We start from the raw sequence: 23,833 nt of genomic DNA on the forward strand, positions 1-23,833 counted from the left end.
TTTCGAACCAATCGTTCTTTTTAAAAAAAAAAAAAAAAACTTAAGTAAGCTGATAAATCCAGGTAGTTTATAATGTAGATGCTGAAGAGAAAAAAAAAAGTTTCCCTAATGTTGGTTAAAAACTCAAAATATAATAGGGGATATTTTGTAAGAAATTAAAGGCAAAGAAGTACAATGTCAAAAAGATCGCGTCTTCTGTTTCTGCAACAAAATGGGAATAAATTGCACATTAGTGATGACATATACTTTATGCGAACAATTTAAGAAGACAATGAAGAAAAAACATCAACTGACCTTTTTTTTAAAAATACTTCTTATCACATGAGGCACAATAGCAGTGACTCCATAACTAATGAGTCGATTCTCTTATCTATAATGATCAAGTCACTGGGTGAGCATATAAAATCCTAAAAACCTCTTGCTGTAAGAACGATTATTTTAGTAATCAATTATTCTTCGTATTATTCTAATTGATCTGATTTTTTTTTTTTTAAAAGTGTTCTACACACTTTTTATTTAACCACATAAGCCTTTTTTTTAATAACTGACTAATATTAGAAATACATTAAAAGATACAAACAATTCAATTCCTTTTGTAAGCAAGAAAAATACATAGCATTCATTTGAATGCTTTAACTAGACCACTTGAGGAGTTTAGGGTAAAATATACTTACAGACAAACGTGTTTGTATCTTAAATGAGAAATGTATGTTTATTTTTGTAGAGTTTCGGCTTAATTGCTGCTCTGAATATGTTGTCCTCTCAACAAACTCCATTTTTGAGGTCACCAGTTACCGATTAATCAATTACTAAATGACTGACGACTAATTTAATAAGATTCATCACCATTCATCCGATTAATCGTTTCAGCCCTAAGTAAACCTGAATAAATTTACATTAAACCCTAATAATAATAGTACAAAAAAAAACCTGAATTGAGGTCAATACCTACTCTCCAAGAACATACAGACTTGCTCTCTATTCTAGTAAGAACAAGAACAATGTGCTTTCTAGCCAGAGTCTGTCCTACTTGACAAGAACTCAAGTGCAGAATTCATTAGAAGTCTTCGTAAGCCTCTGCTACTGCAGCACAGACACTTCAAAAAACAAAAAAAGAAAGTTCTGCTCAGAATATGCATTAAGAACAAGGAGCAAGAAGCCACAAACCAGGGCTGGATGATTTTATTTTGTTCTTGCAGCCAATGGGAGAAGACATTTCTCTGTTCTTCTGAAGTATATGTTGATGTGTTCTGCTACAATGCAAGCTCTATACGGGAAAAAAAGATGTTCCAGTTACGGTAACCAGTTCTCATTTACAACTACAGTATGTGTGGGTTCATTTTGGCCTTGCTAACAGGTTCTGCTCTGCATGCATTAATCTGCATCTAAAAGGAGAGATGGTCTAAAACACCAGTCTCTGTTGGCACACGGCTAATTTAAACGAATGGGTAAATAACATGCTTTCTGCAGGAACTGATGGCATGCTGGGGAGGTAACGCAGCCGTTACATTCTGCTGCCCTGGAGCAGAAACATACGTCTGAAATGTGCAGGACAGTGGGCCATCATCATCATCATCATCATCATCATCATCATCACTACTACCGAACGTCATTGTTCACTGAAGAGCTTTTAAACAAATGTTTAATGAAAAGTTTAAATGGAGTTTTATAAACCAAAAAAAAACTATTCATCAAGATTTAATTATCGCAGGTCCTTCCTCCCAGCAGCTGTTATGTTCTCAATAAGTGTTTACGTAGCTGCTGTTTTTCCATTTTTGGTAAATAATTTGTTATTATCGGTTATTAAGACCTCTGCCAAACTTATATTCAGTAAACTAAGAAGTTTGTATCTGATAGGAAACGAGGCATGACACTCTCAGAAAATAACACCTGACAGAAAGTGTGTCATTTATACTAATATCTAAACATTTCCAAACGGTTCTCGAAAACACACAGCAGTCAAATCCTTACAGTTGCTGACTAGGTTTTTGCATGTTTCAGCTGCTATTCCAAGGACTTATCTTTGGCTACGAGATGCAATTCCACGATTGGACGGTTATATCTATTTTTGACTTTCTCCACAGATTCTCTGTCGGTTTCCGTTCAGGACTCCAAAACTCCAATACTGCTTCCGGTCAGAAAAACGAAATAAACGAGTGCTTTAAAACCTAAATCTATTAGGAGTATGAATAACTTCAGGCTGAACCGCAACCTCATAGCAAAGAATGTATAAAAATAACTTCTCGCACAAAAGAAGATGCATCAAAAAAGTGTTTCCATGAGGAATATTCCAGTCAGGGAGCTTATGAAGAAAACATAAAGGCTTGCTCAACTTTTAAATAGTTTTTAATCTCTTATCATGGCTGCCAATAAGACACTTCTGGGCGATTTTTATCAGTTCGGAGAGCAAAACAGAACATTGGACTTCACCCTGCGCCTGTTTGGAAATGCAAAAGATAAAGAAACCATTCCGTGTTGCAGCTAACGTTAAATTAGTTTTGATTCTAATATGATATTTAACTAACCCAGCGAAAGCAGCAAAAAGGCTAAATATATTCATAGAATGTGTTGAAATATTCCCTCAGATGTTTACTAACACAGAACATGTCATACTAAATGAACACTCTTCTTTTTTTTTCAGTGACCACAAGAAGGTTTATTTATGTGTGTGTGTGTTTGTGTATGTGTTGTATGAGTCCATTGCTCACTTGGCATCAGTGAGCAGCGACAGTGCATATGGGATTATGGGAGTCCTGCGGAATGATCTGCAGAGCAGCACCGAAGTAATGAGAACATAAATCACGGCCAGAACTGCATGCCGACACGCTGATCCACAAGAGACCGCTTCATGAATGCTAGGCAGTAAACTAACAAAATTACAAATGCTCACTTTACAAGAAAAGAAAGAAAAAAAAAATACAGCATCATGGGGGGGGGAAGAAAAATGTCATTAACGGTTATTATTTAACAAATGCGCTTCCTGTTTTAAGCTTTTATTTCTGCTGCTAACTTACAGTGCAAGTAAAGCAAAGTCTTCCTGCTCGCCCTCTCTGTCCTGTTGTTTTATTCAGTGGCACATACATGATGACACACACTGTAAGATGAGTTAATCCCCACACACACACGCACCCACACACCTGTCCAGCAGTTGCGTCATCTCCTCATAGTTCTGGATAACCCTGGCTCCTTCCGCAGACTCCAAGCCCCTGATGAAAGTTTACAATAAAGTTCATCTCGATTTATTACAGCATTTTTTTTTAAAGAGGCTTTTAAAAGCAGTGACTTCATTCTGAGACCCTCAGAAAAGAGGGAAGACATCAAGTTTGATTTGATTTTTTTGTTTGTTTTATTCATCTATGCTGAAAACACGAGGAGCAGCTCACGAGGGGAAGAAGTGCCTCAGTTTGGAGAAGGGGACCCGGATGCGCTGTTGTAGCTCGTGAGCCCATCTCAACCCGCCAGCGACCTCTGGCATGTTCTTATTGGTTGGTGCTGAGCCTGAGGAGGACAAACATTGCACAGAATTACACAGATATGGAGTTTTCGTGCAATATGTAGCTAATAAATATTAGCTAAAAATGTCCTGGTCTTCAAAATGTTGCTTAATGTTCTTCTAAGCTGTGATATCCTTCTGGTGTGTCTGTGTAAATATGTTAAATAAGTTCTAGACAGATTTTTTGGTAGCTCTAACCCTTAATCTGATGATTGGTTCTAACATATAAAGCAGAAAAAAAATGGTCATGGTTTCAGTAAAATAATAAAAATGGTTTTAGTAAAATATATCGCCCGCCGGTCCGAGGAAAGGGTGCCTGTCAGGTTGAGTGACATCTAACAGTGGCAGAAAATCTTCCATGTAAAAGCAACCAAAACTCCAGATGAAGAAATCTGTTTCAAATTTGTATTTTTGTCAAGTTTCTACACAGTCCAACTTTCATTTAACAGTACCTGACTGACTAAACTTTCTTTCTCAGATTACGAGAGGCGCCGTCTTCCTCGTTAGACGGCACAACTGTTCTCTTGGGAAGCAAGCGGAACAAGCTGAACGTGGCGAATGAGAATTATTTCTACGCAGTCAAGCACTCCAGTCACATAGCACGATGCAAGGGAGGCTTCGAAATGTGATGTGACAACGGGGGTGTGCTGCGTTTAGGACTTGTGAAGTCAGCAAGTTTCCAATGATTGTGTTCTTCTAAATTAATAAGTTTTGATATCAAGACTATTCAAAGTTTCACAAATTTCAGGGTGTCCTTGAAGCGTTCTAATGGACCTCACTGTTCACTGAGCACAAAATTATTTCCTTAACTATTATTCAGCTTTTTTCCCCTTACTTTCTGACGGAGGCTTGTAAGGAAGTTGCATCAAAGACGCCCTTCCTATTCAGACATAAAAAACCAGCTCACCAAAACACACAAATTGCTCCGAAGCATAAAGTAAGGCTTTGAATCTTTTCCTAAGCCTCATCTCATAAACTGAGCTAATATTATTGCAGATATCGCTTTGAATCTCACCCAGCTCCTTTACAGCTTTCATCTGTTTGTTGTAAAGGTGTTTACAGGAGTCTAGCTCTTTGTCAAACATGGACAAAAGGAGGGGATATTTTCCCACGGCATCAACGGCGATCAGCGGACGCTCTATCAGGCCGCCAAACATTTCTAGGACCTGAAAACATCAGAGAAATTAAAAAGGAAAAAGAAGAGAGATTGAAATCTTTACATAGGCCTGAGCCCACGGATTTGTTCATGTAAGGAATGGCGTTTGTGCTACTGGACCTTAAAGGTGTGCTCCAGTCCTGAGGCATCATCAAAAGCCTGACAGAAGATTGCCCCTAGGCGGCGGTCTGTGTCATCCGCCTTCAGCTTAAAGGCCCTCACATCTCCTTCGAATTCCTGCAAGGCAAGCTGCTCAGCGGGAACGGTGGCCACACAGCATGACACCGCGGGGCCGATGTAACCCAAAGCCAGCATAGCATATTGCTTTTTACATCTCACCGACTCCCAGAGTTATTCAGCTAAAACTGACTGCTCCTTACAAGCAAAATAAATTGCCTTGTCCCGATGTGAGGAGAAGAAAATCTGCAACTTACTTGGCATTTAAAATAGAGGGGGTGGGGTGGGGTGGAGGGCAAGGGGTTTGGCAGGAACACGACTTGTTCCGCAAAAAGCCGAGTGACCAGGCAGCTGTGGCGGCAAGTTATTCTGGAGAAGCTTCACTGTTCTCAAATAAATAAGTTGACCATAGAGTTGCTACGGATACACAACCCTCTAATTTTCCAGCGGGCATCGAAAGAGCACCACAATCCACAGCTGTGATACATACCATGTTGGTGCCGTCCAAGCAGTCATACGGCTTCTCTGTGAAGACCCTGTAGGAGTCCAGGAACTCTTGATAGAGCGACTGGATCTGAAGGCTAAGAGCTCTTCCTCGGACGCCTCCAATCTCCAGTTTCTCGAGCTTCATCAGGTCCAAATACGTTGACAGGATGTCCTGTGATGAAGCAACACAGGGAAGCACATCACAATCAAACATCAACATCAGGATCTCATTCGTCAAATAAGTTCCAGAAATAAGGTTTTGCTGCTTTTTCATCTTTGAATGCCCTGCTGTGTTTACCTTTATATTTTCCAGTGTGCTGATAAATTGATCCAAACTCGAGAAAACCAGCGTTGGGGAAAAATCCCAAGGTCTAACCATGATCCCATTCTTCTGGTACTTCCTCAGGTTGGCCCTGTGGTCCTCATAGGTGCTCCTGAAAAGCCGCAGGACCTCCAGGCTCGTCTGGACCCTCAGAAGACTCTCGGCGGGTTCTCCTGTCAGGACCTCCTCTGGAACTAGATACACCCTAGCCTGATTGTTGGAGATCAATAACATGTTAGCTTGGCTTTGTTAGGCTTGCGATCCACAGTACATTTGCTGTAGTAACAGCTGGATGGGCTGAAGTAGTGTGATTATGTCTACTCGCTGATAATGTCCTGTAAAGAGTTGGACACTCCTGTTCTAAACCAAAACTGGAACACGGTTAGATTGTGGTTAGCGTCATTACCAGATGAAAGTTTTTATCCCCCTCATTATTCATGGTTGATGGAAACCCTACCTGCTGTTTTTATCAGATGTGAAAAACTCTGAGTTTCTTCAAAATGTACCAGGTCATGTTACTCAACATACTTGTGATTCTCCACATGCTATTGAGTACTTTGTATCTTACTTTAGCTAATTATTAGCATCAGAACGCTGAGTTCCAACCGATGGGCACACTTTGGCAGGCCCCGTTTAAATTTCCGCTGAAATTTTCTAGTTTTAAGTGCTCTCTTAATTTAATTACTTAATTAACTGAGCAACTGAATTACTGTTGTGGTCATTTTGGACCACAACGTAGTTCGATGTGAACTATGTATGCACACGATGTTCTAGCTGTGACTGTGAATAATCTCACACAGCTTAAGGCAGCCGGCGGCTCCAACTGCCACACAAGGTGCTATTTTTTTCTTTTCCCCCACTTAAGCACCTGCCACCCAAAATGTTTGTGCACGTTACTGATCGTCAAACAACATGAGGCTCGACATCAACAATCATGGAGGTTTCATAATGTTTTTTTTTAGATTTAGAAATGAAACCACATTTTCCGAGAGGACTGCCTAAGATTAAGCGCAATCTGAAAGCGTTCAAATCCGTTGACCCAATCGTTGAGTTTAGACGAGTTGATCCCACAAGCAACCAAAATGCTTCTTCGTGTAAATACTCTGTCAGCAGCGAGACTGAGCTCAGAACCTCCTGCGACGACAAACTCCGGGTGACTTTGGCATTTGGAGAGCAGAGGGTTGAAACAAATCTTCAGCTGTTTGAGCCGTGCAGTCTCATGGCAGACTGTGGAAACCTTCTGCTCTATCAGTTGAAAAGGATAACAGATCTAAGATGAAATGCTCACATCTAACGGCAGAGTTTTCTGCAAAGAAAGCAGGAAAAGTGTTTATGTTTTTTTTCCCCCTCCCCCTCCCCCCTCCGAGTCTCCTGCAGCAATGCCACAACTGATACAACTTTGACGGAAAACAAATGTGCTGGTTTGCGAAAGTCTTTGCACATTTTCACATATTTTCTTCCTGCTCAGAAGCACAGTTCAGTGTATTTTATTGGGTGTTTATGTGAAAGTCTTACAGTCACAAGTATTGAGTAATAATCATAGTAAAATGATACATGATGTCCATTTTACAGTAAACTCAAGTCTAAACTTTTTCCAGGTCTTTACTACAATAAGTCTATACTTGGATATAAAACATTTTGTTTTATATCTATAAGCTTTGAGATGCTTATAACTACGTTTTTAATAGTTCAAATATCAAATATACCTTAACATGCATAAACAGTGGAAATTGTCTTACAACTAAAGGCTAACATCCACAGTTTTCCTTATCTCCCCCTTTTTGCTCCAGCCAATCACTGCCGAGGAAAATAAATGGCACTCCTGGATTGGCTGCTTTTCAAACACCAGCCAGTAGCGTATCAAGTAGCATTGCACAAAAGCTTCCCAAGCTGCATTTTAAAAAACATATAAATATATATCTGAAATAAAATTGCTGCAAAAAAAATTCATGAACAGGTGAGTTTTCCATGAATAATTTGGAGGCACTCCTGACACAAAAATAAACCAACAGATGAAAGCTGTAAAGCAAAAACTCAAAATGTGATCTCATCCGACCTTATTTTCCATAATGTTTGCCGTTGGCCATAGATTTGCCTCAGTCGAACTTAAAATAAGATTCCCCCCGAAGCCCAAATTTGTGGACTACACGGCTAACAGTTGTCCTGTCGACGGGTTTATCCCACCTAAGTCGAGGATCTCTGCACGATTTCGCCCCGCTCTGTGTTTTTCTAGATAAAATCCCACTAAAACACTTTGGGCTTTAAGTTTAGAAAGTGTGGAAAACTTCCAAGGGTGTGAATAATTTTGCCTGGCACTGCATACGTCTCTCCCCGGCTGATTTGTTACTTTTCATCGTATTTTTCTTAAAATTATTGTTATTATTTTTATTGTGATCATAAGGCTGTGTTGTTCAGTAGAGCTCCATGTCAAAACTTAGATGTAATGCATATATCAGTTCACTTTATATTCTGCTCATGGGGTAAACATAGCCTCCGGGATGAATAATGCAAATACTCCAAACTGACATAATAAACAGGGAGTTTTTTTAGTTTTTTTTTTAACACATCGGAACACCAGCTGTTTTCTAAACTCAAACCTCTGTGTTATTTTCCACAGGAGATAAATCAACCTGCAGCTCAGTTCTGCCCTGGGTCTGCTGAGCTTTTTTACCCCCACTCCCACCCCCGTCTTGCCCTGGTGACTGACAGGACCTTCCTCTGACACGATTTCTGAAGCTGTTATTATTTGGAGAAACAACAAAAAAAAAAAAACAACAACAACAACAACAAAAAACAAAGAACAAAAACCTTAGAATGCACTTCCTATGGAACAGTGGAAGGTCTCACGATGAAGAAGAAGCAAGAAAAAAAATTGCCCCGAATCATATTACGTTTTCAAAGAGAAGCACAAAACTTTACCCAGAATCCTGTGTTGTAAAAATAAATAAATAAATCAACAACGAGAGAATCTGAGCCAACCTGCTGTATGAGGAGGTTACATGTCTCCTGCAGCAGGACGATGAGGCGTCCTGGTGTGTTGTAGTGTCTGGAGTTGGCCCACACCAGGCACACCGTGTGCATGAAAGCTTTAATTTGACCTTTGACACCAGGGAGCTCCGTGTTTTCCAGTTCCTCAAACAGACGCCGCAGGGGCATCAGGTAGATGCAAATGTCCTGGGCTTCCTCCAAAGCTGCCAAGTGATAATAATGCGTTCGTTTTACTTGTTGCTTGTGAAATAAATAAATAAACTTCTCCTCATAAACAAAGCAGCGGTTTCACCTGCAAGCACGTCTCGCTGCATGTTAACAAAAGCAGGATAATAGCTGCTCTCCACAGCCTCCATCAACGCCTCCATCTTTTTCACTTTGCAGGAGTTCAGCTGAGAGTGGATGTACTCCAAATCTGCATATCTTACAGGGGGAGAAAAAAAAAATATCCCAAAACGTTTCAGTCAAATCTTCACAAATACCCAGAATCACTCTGGGATTCTGGGTATTTGAATCCCAGAATCCCACAGATTACTGAGATTGTCTGCAGGGTAGCCCCATAAGTACTTTGAATTTTAGGACAATCACTTACGTACTTTGAAAGTCATGTTCTCGAATTTTCTTCAGTTGAAGTTTGACAGGCAACCACAGAACGACTCAAAGAACAAACTATTTCTTTATATCTGTCACATACAATCCCAATAAATAAATCTTAAAGCATTCAGCAACCATGCATCACAAATCTGGAGGAAACTTCCAGAAAACAGAAAGAATAGCTGAAACATTGAGTGCCTTTACATCTAGACTAAAAACACACCTGTTTAGAGTTGCTTTTCAAAAAATTAACTGGCACTTGTCGAAAGGTTTCAGTTGTTGACTGAGCGTTCTATGACTTTGTATTCTTGTGTTACGATGACGTAAAGCACTTTGAAATGCCTTGTTGCTGAAATGTGCTACACAAATACATTTTGATTGATTGACTGATAGTTTGTCGTTGTAACATGTAACATTTTTAGTATTTTTGCCAAGCCCTGGTGCATATGGAATATTTTTTGTCATGATTAACATGAACCTTCAGTTTGCTTAGCCTGCTGAAATGGAGAAATCAAGCAAAAAAACACTATAGCAACATGATTCTATCTCTGTATTTCAAAGGGGACATTGATGAATTGATAGATTAATTATTGAATGACAGTGAAAAAGAATCCTTTGAAGCATCAGAACAAAACTAAGTTCTCTTTGTGATCCGACAGAAAGCAGATGGAACGTCTAACTATTATATATCTGCTGGAATGTCCTTTTTTTATTACCAGGTATCTCATCCAGTCATGCAACATTTAGCTGCAGTTCATTGCTGCAAGATCTAATACCTGAGGAGCAGTTTGCTGTAATTTAGCAATAATTCTGCTATGGAAGCAGATTTCCTACAATAGGAGAAACGAACGGAGCACTGGGCCAAAAATTTCCATTTTTCACTCCACTGCACAGATGTTCTGAAACCTGATAATTCAGCAGCAACAGCAAGAGCCGATGAAATAATTCGGCATCGAACCTGCGAGGACGGGCTACGACAGCCAAAGGTAGTGCTTACCAGAAAGCAGCCGGTGGCTACAGTGGCTCTGCAGAGCATGGAGGTGCTGACCTGTTGTTCATGAAAAGCAGCTCGGCGTCGGGCGTAGGGTGCTTTCTTCCCAGCACGGCCTCGGAGGAGTCTTTCTTGAGGACAGTGCGGATCTGATGGCTCCACTCGATCACCGCGGACTCCAAAGAGTGGATGATGCTCCTGTCCGCTGTCGCCTCGCTAACGTGTAATACGGGGAAACATGAAGGACGAACAATGGCTTGATATGATGCTGAAAGTCGGCGCTCATTTCTTACCTTTGGTCTGCCTCCAGGGCAATTTGTTCCACTTTCTCGAAGCCCGCTGGGAGAGGAAGCAGCGTCTTGCCTTGGACTTGGCCAGACAAGACCAGCACGCCGGTTTTGAGAGAGTGGACATGGTGCTTAATGTCCTGAGACACAACGTGGGGCCATTTAATGTGGTTCTTCATGTTGGAGAGCAGTGGAGCTACAACCTAAACAGATGTTAGGAAAAATAAGTTTTTGAGGGCAAGAGATTGATTTTGTGAAGCCATTACAAATACTGACAACTGTGTTCATGTAAAAAAGGCATCAAACAGGGTTCGACTTTCTATCATGTAATAATGTAATTCCCTCATTAAAAACATACATGGAGTGTTGCTTTGATTCTTTCCCGCATGTTTGAGAAATCCTTTAATCTCCCACGGCAACCACTCCATTTGCAAAAACATCAATTTTCATAAAGCTCTGAACTACTAATCAGTCCGATGCGCGCAAGACCAGCGTAATAAGAAGCATTGTTGTGATGACTTCCTGAAGGCGGAGTCTCAGAAAGAGCAGGAGCTTCTTAAAGAGACAGAGGCGCAATTTCAAGGCAGAGTCAAATGTCTTTTTAAGTCATTTAAAATTTAACATGTGACTTTCAAACGACTTAAAAAACCTTATTTTTCAGGAGAGTATTCTAGAAATTGTGCATTTTCATAACTGGAGGCAACATAGTTACTTGATTGTATCATTAAATAACTGGAAAATACATACCACCGCCCCTTTAATTATGACCATCCGACCAAGTAGAGGTGAAGAGCTTAAACTGTTTGAAATAAAGGCAACTTTAACAGTACAGAAAAACTCATGACTTTGACTAGGCCATTCTGAAAAGGCTTAAAAGAACAATACTCCAGTGCACAAACTTGCATACTGGTGCATCTCAATAAATCTGAACATTATGAAAAAGTTCATTTATTTCAGTAACTTGACTTGCTGACTTAAGTGAAGCACGATACATAAATTAATGACACGCAGACGGATGTTTTCAAGCCCTTCGTATTGTTAAATACAACAATTTTCTGCTCAATGCTGACAGAAAACAACATTTAGTGTTAAACCTGCTTGAAGGTTGTTATTTTCAGTGTGACTGATGAACCCCATTGTACTGCACTCTCTCAATAATAAGATCTGATGGTGTGCTGCATACAGAATTCAACTTTCTGTGCATTTTTCAACACTTTTAAGTATTTTACATTCAGATGTTCCTGCTTTTCCAGAGCAGTCTAATAATGTGCCTCTACTTTAAGTGAAACAAATCCCCCTGCTTTCTAATTGCCTTGGTGTAAAGCTGATAAATCTTGAGTAAATATACCTGAGAATCATCTATCTGTGTAATGGCACACCTTCGTAATCAGAGATCCAGCCTCAAAGTGAATGAGCAGAAGTTCATCTGCTTATCCTGAGCCTCATGTAATCATTACTACATTCTGCTCTGCTGCTCACTTACCTCCCCAACTAGAGCAGAAAACTGGTCCAGTGGAGCGGAAGACAGGTCTCCGTAGACCAATCTGTCTTTGATGGACTCTGGACTCAGCGCGGCTTTGTCTCTTTTCATAAAGTACACTGCTTTGTTTTTACGACTGCCGGCGAACGAGGTTGCGGGCTCCAGCAGTCCGGCTGCGCTCACGGACACCATCAGAGTCCTCTGCTCGGCCGTGTCCAGGAAGTCCAGCAGCACCTGCCTGTTGTCCTCGTCGGACACGCAATTTTCCCATCTGTCCGGCCTCACTTTGAGAGTTCTCAGCACGCAGTCGGCTATGAAATCCAGTCTTTTGTCCTCGGCGTCGAGAGACTCCTCCATGTCGGCGGGTTTCCCACTGCTGTCCCCCAGGGTGGGCCCCGGTGAGTGTTTTGAACTGATTTGTGTCTCTGCCTCCATGGCAACGATGTGTTTGCATTAATCGGGCCGTTGCTTAGGGGACACTTCTGACCCCAGACCTGACCCCGGGACAAGGACATCCGTCCTGCTGACAGGAATCTTGAATGGCAGCTATTGTTTTCTGTCGGGCCTTTGTGGGGAGTGAGAAGGAAAGTTGCAATCACCTTGTGGCCCTCTGAAGAAGAACACTTAAGGTGATAAAGGGTCTTTATGTAAACACAGGGATACTGTGAGAAGTGAGGAGAAGTTTAAGCCCCTCGTGTTTCACATACAGTAAGAACTGTTAAAAACTATCTCACAACATCCCGAAATGTTTAGGGATGAATACAAATGTTTCCGAATAATCTTTAAAGGTTTAGCATATCTACAGACGTCTTTGGCATCTCTTCTTTTTTAAGTCTCGCCACAGATTGTCAATTGGATTCATGTCTGGGCTTTGGCTAGGCCATTGTAAATAGATGAATGTGACTTCATGTATTACAGGAAATTTCTAAAAATCTCTTGAAAGTTGAGAAACATGTCAAGATTGCCGTTCATCAGTTTCATTCTGCTTCAAGAAGGTTGAGCAGGTTTATTTTTATGTTGCTGTTTTATAAACATTCTAGTGACTTCATGTACTTTAACTAAGACTTAATAGTGCACAAAATGCGCAAATAAAATAAGAAAAAAAATACAAGCTAATTGTTCTCATTGGTTTTATTCGTTTTACTTAATTTGTTTTGTTAAAAGCTACAACAGACCATGACTTTTTAAATTAGTAGACAGGAAACAGGCAAAACATTTACCTGAGTGCTTACTTTTGAGACCACAAAATAAGAAAAATAATAAGTCAGTGCATACTTTTAAGAATACTGGAGACAAATGCGATGGGCTCTGATGGGTAAAATATGATTTTTATTTATTTTTTGTTCCTTTATAGATTACAGATATTTCCATTAGGGATAAAGTCTGCACACTTCTTGGAGATGTTTAATAAGCAACATTTTGTAGTAGAATCACATCCAGCACATATTAGCATCTAAAGTGGAAATGTTTTGGAGGGGTTTTATTTATTTTGTAAAAAAAAAAAAAAAAAAAAGAGTAAAAAAAAAAGGAGCAAGGAGAGATTTTTAAATCTGCCTTCTTTTAAAAGCAAGAGCCATAATGGCATAAATTAAAGCTTTTGCTCTTTTATTCAATTATTCTTTGAATCTATAACACACTGACTTCTGAGAGTTTTCTATAAATAAACATTATTTGTTTTGAACCAATGTATTGATTCGCTATCTATAAGTATTCTACCACTACATTCTCTGTCATTGGAAAATGGTGTAAGATCAAAAAATGTTTTCTGAGATTATGTGTAGTCTACGTGTTGTCCACTAGATGGCAACACTGCTCTGTTCTTCACGGAGCATTCGGCCGTCTCGTTCAACAAGATGAAAGCTCGTATAACTCCAAGGCTTAGATTGAATTATAAAACGCTTTTAGACAACAACAAAGCTATCTCAGCTTGTGACAAGAAGTTGAAATATAAAGTTAAAGAGAAACCGTGTGAGTCCTGGAAGCGCTCGGTCTGTGTGGTCCTTTTCTTCTCCGGATGAGGATCAAACCACAAACACTGAGCACTGAAACATTACGCAGCTGTTTGATTTCAATTTGTGGCACCAAACAAAACAAAGCAAAACAAAAAAGAAAAAGGAGTTTGTTCTCTGTTTAGTATTCTGTCGCTAGATTGGGTAGGATTATCAGCAAAAATGGCATCAAACAACTGGCTCTGTTCCCTTTTGTCTCATGGAGATCCAAATGATAGAGGGGCACCGCCAAGAAGAATGTGTGTGTGGGTGTGTGTAAGTGGAGGTCGTTCAGAACGTCCAGCAGCAACTACTGAGGAGGTTCGGTTTCTCGGAAAATCTTTGAAGATTAAGATGACAGAGCGAAGAGAACCATCACAGCCAGACTTTCCATTTCAGAATCAAAAGAGTTTGTCTGGTCGCTGATATGACGGACCTTCTTCCAGCTGGGTGGCTGGATGCGGGAACACATAAACCAGTAATGTTTGCTTAGCCACAATCTTTAGCTCAACTCGGACAATTGAGGTGACTGCTTCATAAATGGCGGCGAGGACGAACTCGGACGATGTTGTTCAAGCGCAGTTTGATGTTGGGGATCAAAGTAACATCTTGTTGAATAATAACAAAGATGTAGTCAAAGTTAGTTGGAGACCCGAGTGAAGTTGGTGTCAAACGCAAAAATGTTCCTTTGTGCTGCCATCATTATTAAGATGTTAAATAAAAAAAGTTTTCAGAGGTCATAGAAGGTCAACCAGCCCATCCCACACTTATGAAGTCAAACAAATTTGGTGTCGATCAACGTTTGTGCTGCTAAATTTCTCTTTTTGTGCTGCCTTTGTTTTCAAGACATTAATGAGAGTTTAAAAGGTCAAAAGTTCAACTGTCCTCCTCCCCCAACTTTACCCAAAGCAAACAAATTAGTGTTAATTATTTTAATTTTTGCCACATACTGATGTTTCACCAACGCTTTCATGGGTACATAGAGGACTGGATCCAAGTAAAAATGCCTTTACATTTTGCTCTTAAAGGGGAAGTGTGACATAAATTATCTGTATAAATTCTACACAGTCATGATGACTCAACGCCTCACTTAGGAGATTTTTCTCCTAAATCTCATCCATATCTCAGTTATGTGATAAAACAAAGTTTGTGGCTGAAATAAAAATATATATCCTCCTCCTTAATTGAAGTTGCTAACTTTGTCTGGTGTCTTTTATCGTAAAACCCTTGTATAAGAAATTCTGTATTAGCTACTTGAGTTCTCTACAGACCGTTTGCTCATGTTTAGTGAGCCAGCAGTTCACACGTTCACCAGAAGAGGTCAGCAAATGTCCAAAAATAATTCCATTAAGCGGTTTGAACTGAGGATGCACCTCCATCACAATACTGAGTATATTTGGTAACATCACTTTACATATACATTGATTATTGACAATTATCTAAATTCCAAATTTATTAAGAATTTTAAGTTTAATCTAAATTGAAAGGAATTCAAATTAAATTCCTTTAATCTAAATTAAAGTTAAATTTAATCTAAATTCAAAGGATGTTCAGGGATTTCTTCAATAAACGCGAGTTGAAGTTGAAGTATGATTCCTGAAAGAATCCTGTTTCATCAAATTGTTGTCTTAGATGTTTCAAGAGTAAATCCAGACTAAATAAAAGTTATTTTGCATCATGTTAGCTTCATTTCATTGCGGTTATTCAACTGGGACAGTATGCAAAGATGACCATTTACTTCTCTCATCAACCAACACAGTTTTCTGGTCGCCTTATTGCTTTCAGATGTGTATCAGCATTGGTACAAGGAAAAAAAACAACCCCCCAAAAAACCAAAAGGCAGTTGGATAAAAATCAGGAGAAATAACAGTGTTGGTATTCATTCTAATCTTCCCACTGAACCGTCCTCATTCCTCCAAAGTAAAACTAGACTGAGCTCGCTGTCTGGAACGTGATCAAGTATTAGAAGAGAAAACAGGCAGAAAAGTGTGGCTCACTTATGTACCGCCACGCATGTCAGCTGACTCATACAATATCAACAGCGTGGGACTCTGCAGACATTCCAGCATAGCTCTCTGAGCGACTTGTTCTTGATCTGCGTCCAAGATGTCTGCTTCTGACTCCAGACACACCTGGTGAAGAAACCTTGTTTGACTTTCCTTCTTTTTTTTGTTAAATTCTCAGGAAAAGTCTTGATAGTCAACATGTAATACCACGTGTTGACAGTCCAAAACGGACACATAAAAAGCAGCTGGTAAATTTAAACCAGTCGTGGGAGTGTTTTGGTTTCCTTTAACCAAAATATAGATCTTTAATGTAGATCCTCCTTATAAGTTATGTGGTTAAAAACAAACAAAGAAGGTCAGTTTGACGTACATTTTGATGGTGTATCTTTGAGGAATGAACTAAAGGAGCACTGGTAACACTCATTCAAACTGAACCATGCTAAAAGACTCAGGAAATTTTTCTTTTCTTTTTTTATCTTGGTGAGTAATATAAAAATGTAGTCAGAGGAAGCAGAAAAATCTAAGAAGCAGAGTGGTGGAGATGTCATGTATGAGATCAGAGTGTGTTGTACGTCTTATTCGACTAGTTAGTGCTTCATGTTACAGAGTTTATGTAACTATTTTTTTTACCATTTGAAAAGTGACTGGGTTAAAGTTGCTATTAAAGTTTTACAAACATCTGAAAATGTCCCCCAAACAAATCCTAAGTATTGAACTTGGAATGGAAGATATTTAATATTCAGCAATAACAGACAATTCAATAAGGAATAGCAAAAACAAAGACTCTAAAGGTTTGGTATTATGTTTTTTTCCAGGCACATAGTGCCATTTTAAAGCACAATCAAGTAACTATGTTAACTTTAGTTGCTATAAATATGTTATGTCCAATATACCATAAAAGAAATGTGACTACAACTCCAAACCCTGAAATAGGACTCTGTCTCTTTAAGACGCTCCTGCTCTTTCCGATACTCTGCCTTCAGCACATCTCAACAATGCAACTCGATTATGCTGTTTATAACAGTCTTTTAAGGTGTGTTGGATTAAAAAGTAGTCCGTATGAGAAGCTCATACTTCCCAGTTCCACCAGGTGTTTGCTAATTGCTGCTGCTGCTAGTCTGGAGGAGCTGAGTGAGGGAGAGATGCTCAGTGAGGCGGCAGCTCGGCTGGAGACTGCAGCTCCAAGATGAAGTTTTGGGTAAATGGATGCTGCTTTGGATGATTGAGCGTTGAAGCACCTCTGAATGGTTGCCACCTGAGATTCAATGATTTCTCAATCATGCATGAAAGAATCAAAGCAAAACTCCAGGTATGTTTTTGATGGTGGAATGACATTATAACATGACATAAAGCTCAAAAAAGTAAATTTTACATAACAGTGCCCCCTTTAAAAAGTAAACCCTTGCAAAACAAATGTTAGAAAAACAATTCCTAACCTCTAACCTTAGTCTACACACTTGGATTTATCTGCCGTCTCTATTTATACTGGTTTAGCTTGTAGGTCAGAAATTAAAGTAGAACCAACACAGTCCTGCCAGGGCCTTTTTCTGGCCTTGTAATTAGCTTATCATCCTGGTAATGAAGTTTGTACTCCAGACAACGACGCTTCTTGCCCAAAACAGTTATTGTAGCAAAAACACTGCGTCAGAAAGAACAAGATCAGCAAACCAGCTTCAAACGCGCTTACTGATAATGTACACAATCAATAAACACAGCCTAGCTAGTTCAGAGGACCACGCTAACATAACCCAAAGGGTTCACTGTAATAAGAACAGCTTTGTTCCCTCAGAGTTATTAGTGGTTACTGGATGCAGTTCTCTCAATCTTGTTGCCCTTGAGCAAGTAGTGGTTTAATGATTAAAAAACACTTTGCCTATTTAGGCCCATTTGTTAATGAGCTTCATTGCAAATATGCAAATGTTTTTATTTTTGTTATTTTGAGTGCTGAGAGGATAAATATTTAAAAGCTAGGGGAATTTTTCTCACACTCCAAATGTTATCGTATGGTACAGTTTGCAGGAGTGACATGGATATATTCCAGTAAACACATACAGTACACGACCTTGTCAACAAAGCAATAAAAACGTATCCAAAAGCAATACATGGGGAAAAAAAAACCTAATGCTGCTTCTTTTACTTAGTAGTTTAAAAAAAAGAGAAGAAAATGATACAAAGCTTCCCTATAATGTAGGAAAGGATTGGGAAGGATTCATTAGCTTTATCTAAGCTATCAATCAACAATGGTTGCTTTGATAACGAGATGTCTGATTTGCTGATCTGTCTCATCCAATACTGCTTTGCTTTCCACGCGTTATTATTACAACCACACCATAATTCTGACAAAGAAATGTGGGACATGCTGGGAACTGAGGAAAAATAACATTTGTCAAGTGGGACAATCAGAAAACCCTCATGTAGGTTTTACCCAATTTCCGTGTTAAACTTTAGACAAAGTTTAGCATATACCCTCAGTATATTTGGTTCTCCATGAACATGTAGGTGGCAGGAAGTTATTAAGACTAAAAGTTACCACAGGAGGGTGCTGCAACATAACCCAGCGACAGCTCCTTTCAGTACCTACCTGTCCCTCCAAAACCTCCTCACATGTCTGCAAAATAAAACCCTAACCCCTCGTCAGTGACCTCATGCTGCGCACATGGCCATGAAGTGCCAAGCTAAACTTTTAAAAGTGATGGCAAGACACTCACAACCGGGGGACTATTTGACATCACGGGACGCTTGATTGACTGGCCATCGAACACCAAAAGTCACAACGAGGACCACATCTGTTACAGTTACAAAGTCGGCCTTCTATCACCTGAAGAACATTTCCAGGATTAAAGGACTAATGTCTCAGCCAGATCTAGAGAAACTCATCCAGGCGTTCATCTTCAGTCGTATTGATTATTGCAACAGCGTCTAAACAGGTCTGTCCAACAAATCAATCAAACAGCTGCAGCTGATCCAGAACGCTGCTGCTCGCGTTCTCACTAAAACCAGGAAGATAGACATAACACCAGTTTTAAAGTCCCTCCACTGGCTCCCTGTAGCTCAAAGAATAGACTTTAAAATATTGTTGTTAGTTTACAAACCACTGAATGGCTTAGCACCACAATACATTAAAGATCTGCTTTTATTGTATCAACCTTCCAGAACCTCTCAGGTCTTCCGGTTCTGGTTCTGCTCTGCATCCCCAGAACCAGAACCAAACGAGGAGAAGCAGCTTTCAGCATCTATGCACCACAAATTTGGAACAAACTTCCAGAAAACTATAAAACTGCTGAAACACTGACTTCCTTTAAATCTCAACTAAAAACCCACCTGTTTAGAATTGTATTTGACATGTAATCAATTACAAATTTATTGATGGAACTTGACTTAATGCTGTGTTTTGATTATTGATTCTATGTTGCATTGTGTTTCTGTGTTTGTAATGATGTAAAGCACTTTGAAATGCCTTGCTGCTGAAATGTGCTATACAAATAAAATTTGATTGATTGATTGATTGATCTGGACCTTTTTTGGATCCGCTTTCCCTCTTCACGCGACTCGCAGACGCAAGCGCGCGTCTCAGGTTTATTCGAGCCGTGACGCAGGATGGCTTTTAGGGCTCCGCTTCCAAAGAATTCCTGCTAAAACCGGCTAACTAAGAAATGTGATGCAAGGCCCGCTTCCCGAGGATATGCCACGATTCATAAAGGCAGGCATCTGTTTGAATAAAAGCCCGGTCTCTGGTGAGCAGGCCAGTTGCTGCTCAGATCGCTCACGCTGCCAAGCCCGTCCGATGTTCTTAATGATCACAACCCGACGCTGGCAGGGCCGAACGCAGCACCTGACACCTGATTCTGTTTGTGCATGAATGTGTTTGAGGAATCTGTTGAATATCTCAGCGTCTTGGGAATGCTGGTAATCCCAGCCTCTTCGAAACGGCGCTTTTCCTCCTCGGCCTGGACGGAGCTTGATTCATTTGCTCGCTCCATATCAAAAGCAGTAGCATTAATCATACTTGACGCGGACTCACCGAAAGGGAATTTATCCGTTCAAGCGAGATCTGAGGAAGAGCTATTCATATCCCTGAATGTTTTGCTCATAATTTGGCAATACTCTCCGGTATTTATCAGTGATGAGGCAATGATGCCGTTTTTGAAAGCGCCATCAACTTCACTGACATTATATTATTGTAGCTCTCAAAGCACAAGTGGCTCTCTCAATCTCTCTCTCTCTCTCTCTCTGCATTGTCTTCGTCTTGGAAGACGGCGCAGCGAACTAGTTTCTGTTGAGAAGGCGTGCAACCCGGAGGCACGTCAAGTTATTTTTGGAACCAGAGAGATGTGTGACACGTTAAGCGACGAGAGGGCAAAAGCGAAGGCCAGCGAGAGTATGAGAAAGCTGATAACGAGCTGAGAGGAAGCCTGCGCTGTTTATCTGGGCTCTCTGCACTGCTGCAACACCATGTGGCCACTGAGTTATGAGGCCGAAACAAACAGCTCAAAACAACTCGGATTATTTAGTTCCTCCAAATGGAAGGAGGTGAGAGGTTTTGAGGTCGACGGCAGGCGGCGGGCAGTGTAGTGCCCCCGGCCCCAGTGAAGTCTAGCCTCTGGGACATGTGGAGGTTTGTGTAAATGAGCACGGATGGCTTTTCTAAAGAGCTGCAGGCCATGACAGAAGGGGTAATTTTCATATTTTTTACGATTTGGTTAGGGGCCAAAAGCAACACGATAGAGGCTCGCTCTCTCTGAAACAGGATATTGGGTCAGTAATGTCTGTCGGGGACCCGGCAGAAAGAAATGGAAGGCTTGTTTTCACACATACTGAAGGGCCAAGAGACATCTTGTAAGACATTTATTTTGAATGTGAAAGCTAGCAAAACATTGACGAGATCGAGTGCAAATGGACGCAGGTGTCAATTACGTGTACGGTCGCAGATGAAATTGTTCAATCCCAAGCCAGCGAATGACGTGTTGCTGGCAAAATACAAAAACTGTTTCAAAAGAACAAAACAAAAAAAAGAAACACTGAGCACACTTTTGCAAACCAAGTGAGGAGTTATAAAGACACATGATGCAACCAATCAAAAACTTCATTCAGATACTTTTAAGTGTGCTTGAGATTGAACACCTCAAGTACCTGGACTGTTACATGTTGGAAATATGGCAAAAGAATCGTCCAAGAAATTCAAATAAGAGATATTTATGTCAGAAAAGAAAAATGGGACAAAAACATAGCAAAAGCCTGTGAAATCCAGCTGGAGGATTAGTTAACCATTGAACAGTAGCTATGGAACCTGGTGGCAGAAACAGGAAGCTATCATTAATCTAGTGAAAATGTAATTTTACATCATCCATATTTTCTGAGCATTTCTTACAGCAGATCTTACAAAAGTAATCATAAAAAGGGGAGGGGAAAAAATGAATCTGGGGGAAGAGAATTTGGCCTCAGAATGCCATACTGGAAGCAGTTCTTTACTCCATGTATCTCTCACCGTCGTGCTCCACTTTGGGGAAATTGGATTCCATTCAATTGTTATGCTGAGGACTGTCAAGTCTACATTCCCGTGAAAAAAATAAAAACATGATGCTCACTCCGTTCATCCTTTGTAACAATGCCTAAATGAAATCAAGTCAAATCTGTAGTAAAAACAAGCTTTTTTTCCCCAGCTGTTGCAAATTGCTAAAATCAAGACCATTTTGTCTTCTTTCAGTCTTTCATTTCTTTTAAAAGTCTCAACGGGCCCAAAGTCTCTTCGTTTCTACGTTTCTTCCAGAGACGAGGCTGAAGCCAAGAGGTTATCAGGTTTTTGTTTTAGCTGCCCTTAAGTTATAAGTTGTGTTTTATTTATCTCATTTTGTTTTTCTTTACTTTATTTAGCTGTTCTCTTAATGTATAGCACTTGCCCAACCATCTGTTGTTTTTAAAATGTGCTTTACATTTAAATTAGATTAGACTGGAATAGGAAGAATCTCAGTGAAAGATGCCAAATGGGAAGGATACCTTGGGTGAAAAGGGAAAACGGGGATGCCATGAGGTCAGGCACCGGATAAATTCATCGAAAACATAAATTTCAAGCATTGCATTCGAGGAGACGAGAATAGCAGCGTAGGTACGCTGGGTAGCCGAGTGGCTCCAAGCTGAGAAGCCCTCGGTGTTTAGCAGGACTTTGTGCGAGGCTAAAAACGTAATGCTCAACTTGATCACATACTTTTTGAAATGGTTATTCTGCAATTCTTTTCTAATCTTTTATTTAATAAGCGGTTTTCCTGTTATTTGTCTTTCATTAAATTGCACAAAATTACACTCAAGAACAACAGTCAAATAATGTAATAGCCTCAATTTCAGCTCCCTGTTGGGCTTAGCCTTCTGTTGACGCCTTACCTGGGCTTCACAAACGTGTCCTGTAACAACGTTCACTCTCGTTGCTGGGCTCGACCCGGTAGGGTTCACAGAAGTCTTTATAATTGCTGTGTAATCAAATCCAATTGGGAACCTATTAGGACTCGCAGTGTAACCTGTAAGACCGGCATCCACAATGTTTCTAGATGTTACCGTTTCATAAATATTTTGTCTTCGATAATAAGCATGCTCAGACAGTAATTAGTGAAAGTTCAAAACCGGGGTTGTAAAGTGCCTCACATGAAATAAAAAAAAAAAACGGCATCAAAAACAATCGAGTAAAAAAATACAACCCAGATTAAATCAGTACAGCAAATTACTGCAATCCGAAAAAGAGCAGCGTCTATATTGTAATTTAAAGGATTCAAAACAGTTTGACATCCTGGTGTCCAAAAAAAAAAAGGTGTTGTAATTATCTGGGGCCCAGGAAAACAAAAAGCACAGTGAACTTGAGATTTCATTCTGCAGCAAGGAGCAAGTGGAGGCCCTTGGAAGTCAGAGAGGACACGGTGAAGTGATAATATTACTGACATACGTTTATGGTTTTCTGCATGGGACACAAAGGTTTTAACAAAATTTCATAGGTGAAAGTTACTGTATTGAACATCAAACATGTCGATTTACCGTACATAGAGACTAATTGCAAAGTCATTTGTCAAATTTAAGATGATAATCACACAGGACTCCAAAGTTCCTAGCCGATTATTTGATGGGACTACTAAAGTCTCAAAGAAAAGGAGAATGTTTATTTAGAACAAAAAAAAACTAAATATCTGTTTCACTATGAGTGAACAAGAATGAGGTTACTAAACTTAGGCATTCAGTTTTTTAAAACAATGTCTGTGAGTCACCTAGTTTCATGGATTATCGGTTAAGGTAAATCTGGGTATCGTCAGCAAACAGCGGATTGGAGACTGCTCCAAAACCAGGAAGTAGACCGTAGCGCAGGGTATTCTGGGTAAATACAACCAAAAGCTTGTGGTCTTTTATCACAGACAAAAGAAAAACCCTACAACCTCTGCAATCTGACGCTACTCCATTTCTGTTTACATTTTGTAAAGATGCAAGTTGCACTCATCTCTTCTTCTAAGGCTTTCCTGTTGTTTCCTTCGTTAGTTCTTGGTGCATCGCCCCCACAGGCGAGGGGGCCGAACGTCTTTCAATGGTTTGGATGGTCTGACACAGTGCAGTTTGAAAGCGAACCGCACCAGTTGAAAATGTAACAAATGTTGCCATTTTGGTCCCCAGTGGCACGGTGTCTACCGGACTATCAACTGTGACAACAACATAACCGGGCCAATCAGGGTTGGCTACAGGACACAAGAATGTCATTAATGACCATTTGTACACCTGACAAGGTAAGTCTTTTTCGTTTAAATTATCCAATTTTTAACAGTGAAAATCATATTTTCTGCTACATCAAAGTGTTTCCAGAAGAATTATAAAGCAGCAGAGACACAAAGTCTCCACTG

At 40.0% G+C, this 23,833-nt stretch overlaps 1 protein-coding gene across 1 annotated transcript in view; it reads right to left on the reverse strand.

Moving 5' to 3' along the window:
• Nucleotides 1-12,409, reverse strand: part of dnah9 (dynein, axonemal, heavy chain 9) — a 163,700-nt gene extending 151,291 nt beyond the window's left edge. Inside the window, exons 1-11 of the mRNA XM_028030167.1 lie at nt 11,978-12,409; nt 10,501-10,697; nt 10,265-10,423; nt 8,915-9,045; nt 8,614-8,825; nt 5,611-5,844; nt 5,317-5,484; nt 4,770-4,886; nt 4,509-4,659; nt 3,384-3,498; nt 3,138-3,206 (exon numbers count right to left, since the gene is read on the reverse strand). Of these exons, the coding sequence (XP_027885968.1) occupies nt 3,138-3,206; nt 3,384-3,498; nt 4,509-4,659; nt 4,770-4,886; nt 5,317-5,484; nt 5,611-5,844; nt 8,614-8,825; nt 8,915-9,045; nt 10,265-10,423; nt 10,501-10,697; nt 11,978-12,409 (1,985 nt within the window). The remainder of the gene's footprint in view (nt 1-3,137; nt 3,207-3,383; nt 3,499-4,508; nt 4,660-4,769; nt 4,887-5,316; nt 5,485-5,610; nt 5,845-8,613; nt 8,826-8,914; nt 9,046-10,264; nt 10,424-10,500; nt 10,698-11,977) is intronic.
• Nucleotides 12,410-23,833: the final 11,424 nt, after the last annotated feature.

Source organism: Xiphophorus couchianus, chromosome 10 (genome assembly GCF_001444195.1).
Source record: "Xiphophorus couchianus chromosome 10, X_couchianus-1.0, whole genome shotgun sequence".
In the NCBI taxonomy this organism is placed as follows: Eukaryota; Metazoa; Chordata; class Actinopteri; order Cyprinodontiformes; family Poeciliidae; genus Xiphophorus; species Xiphophorus couchianus.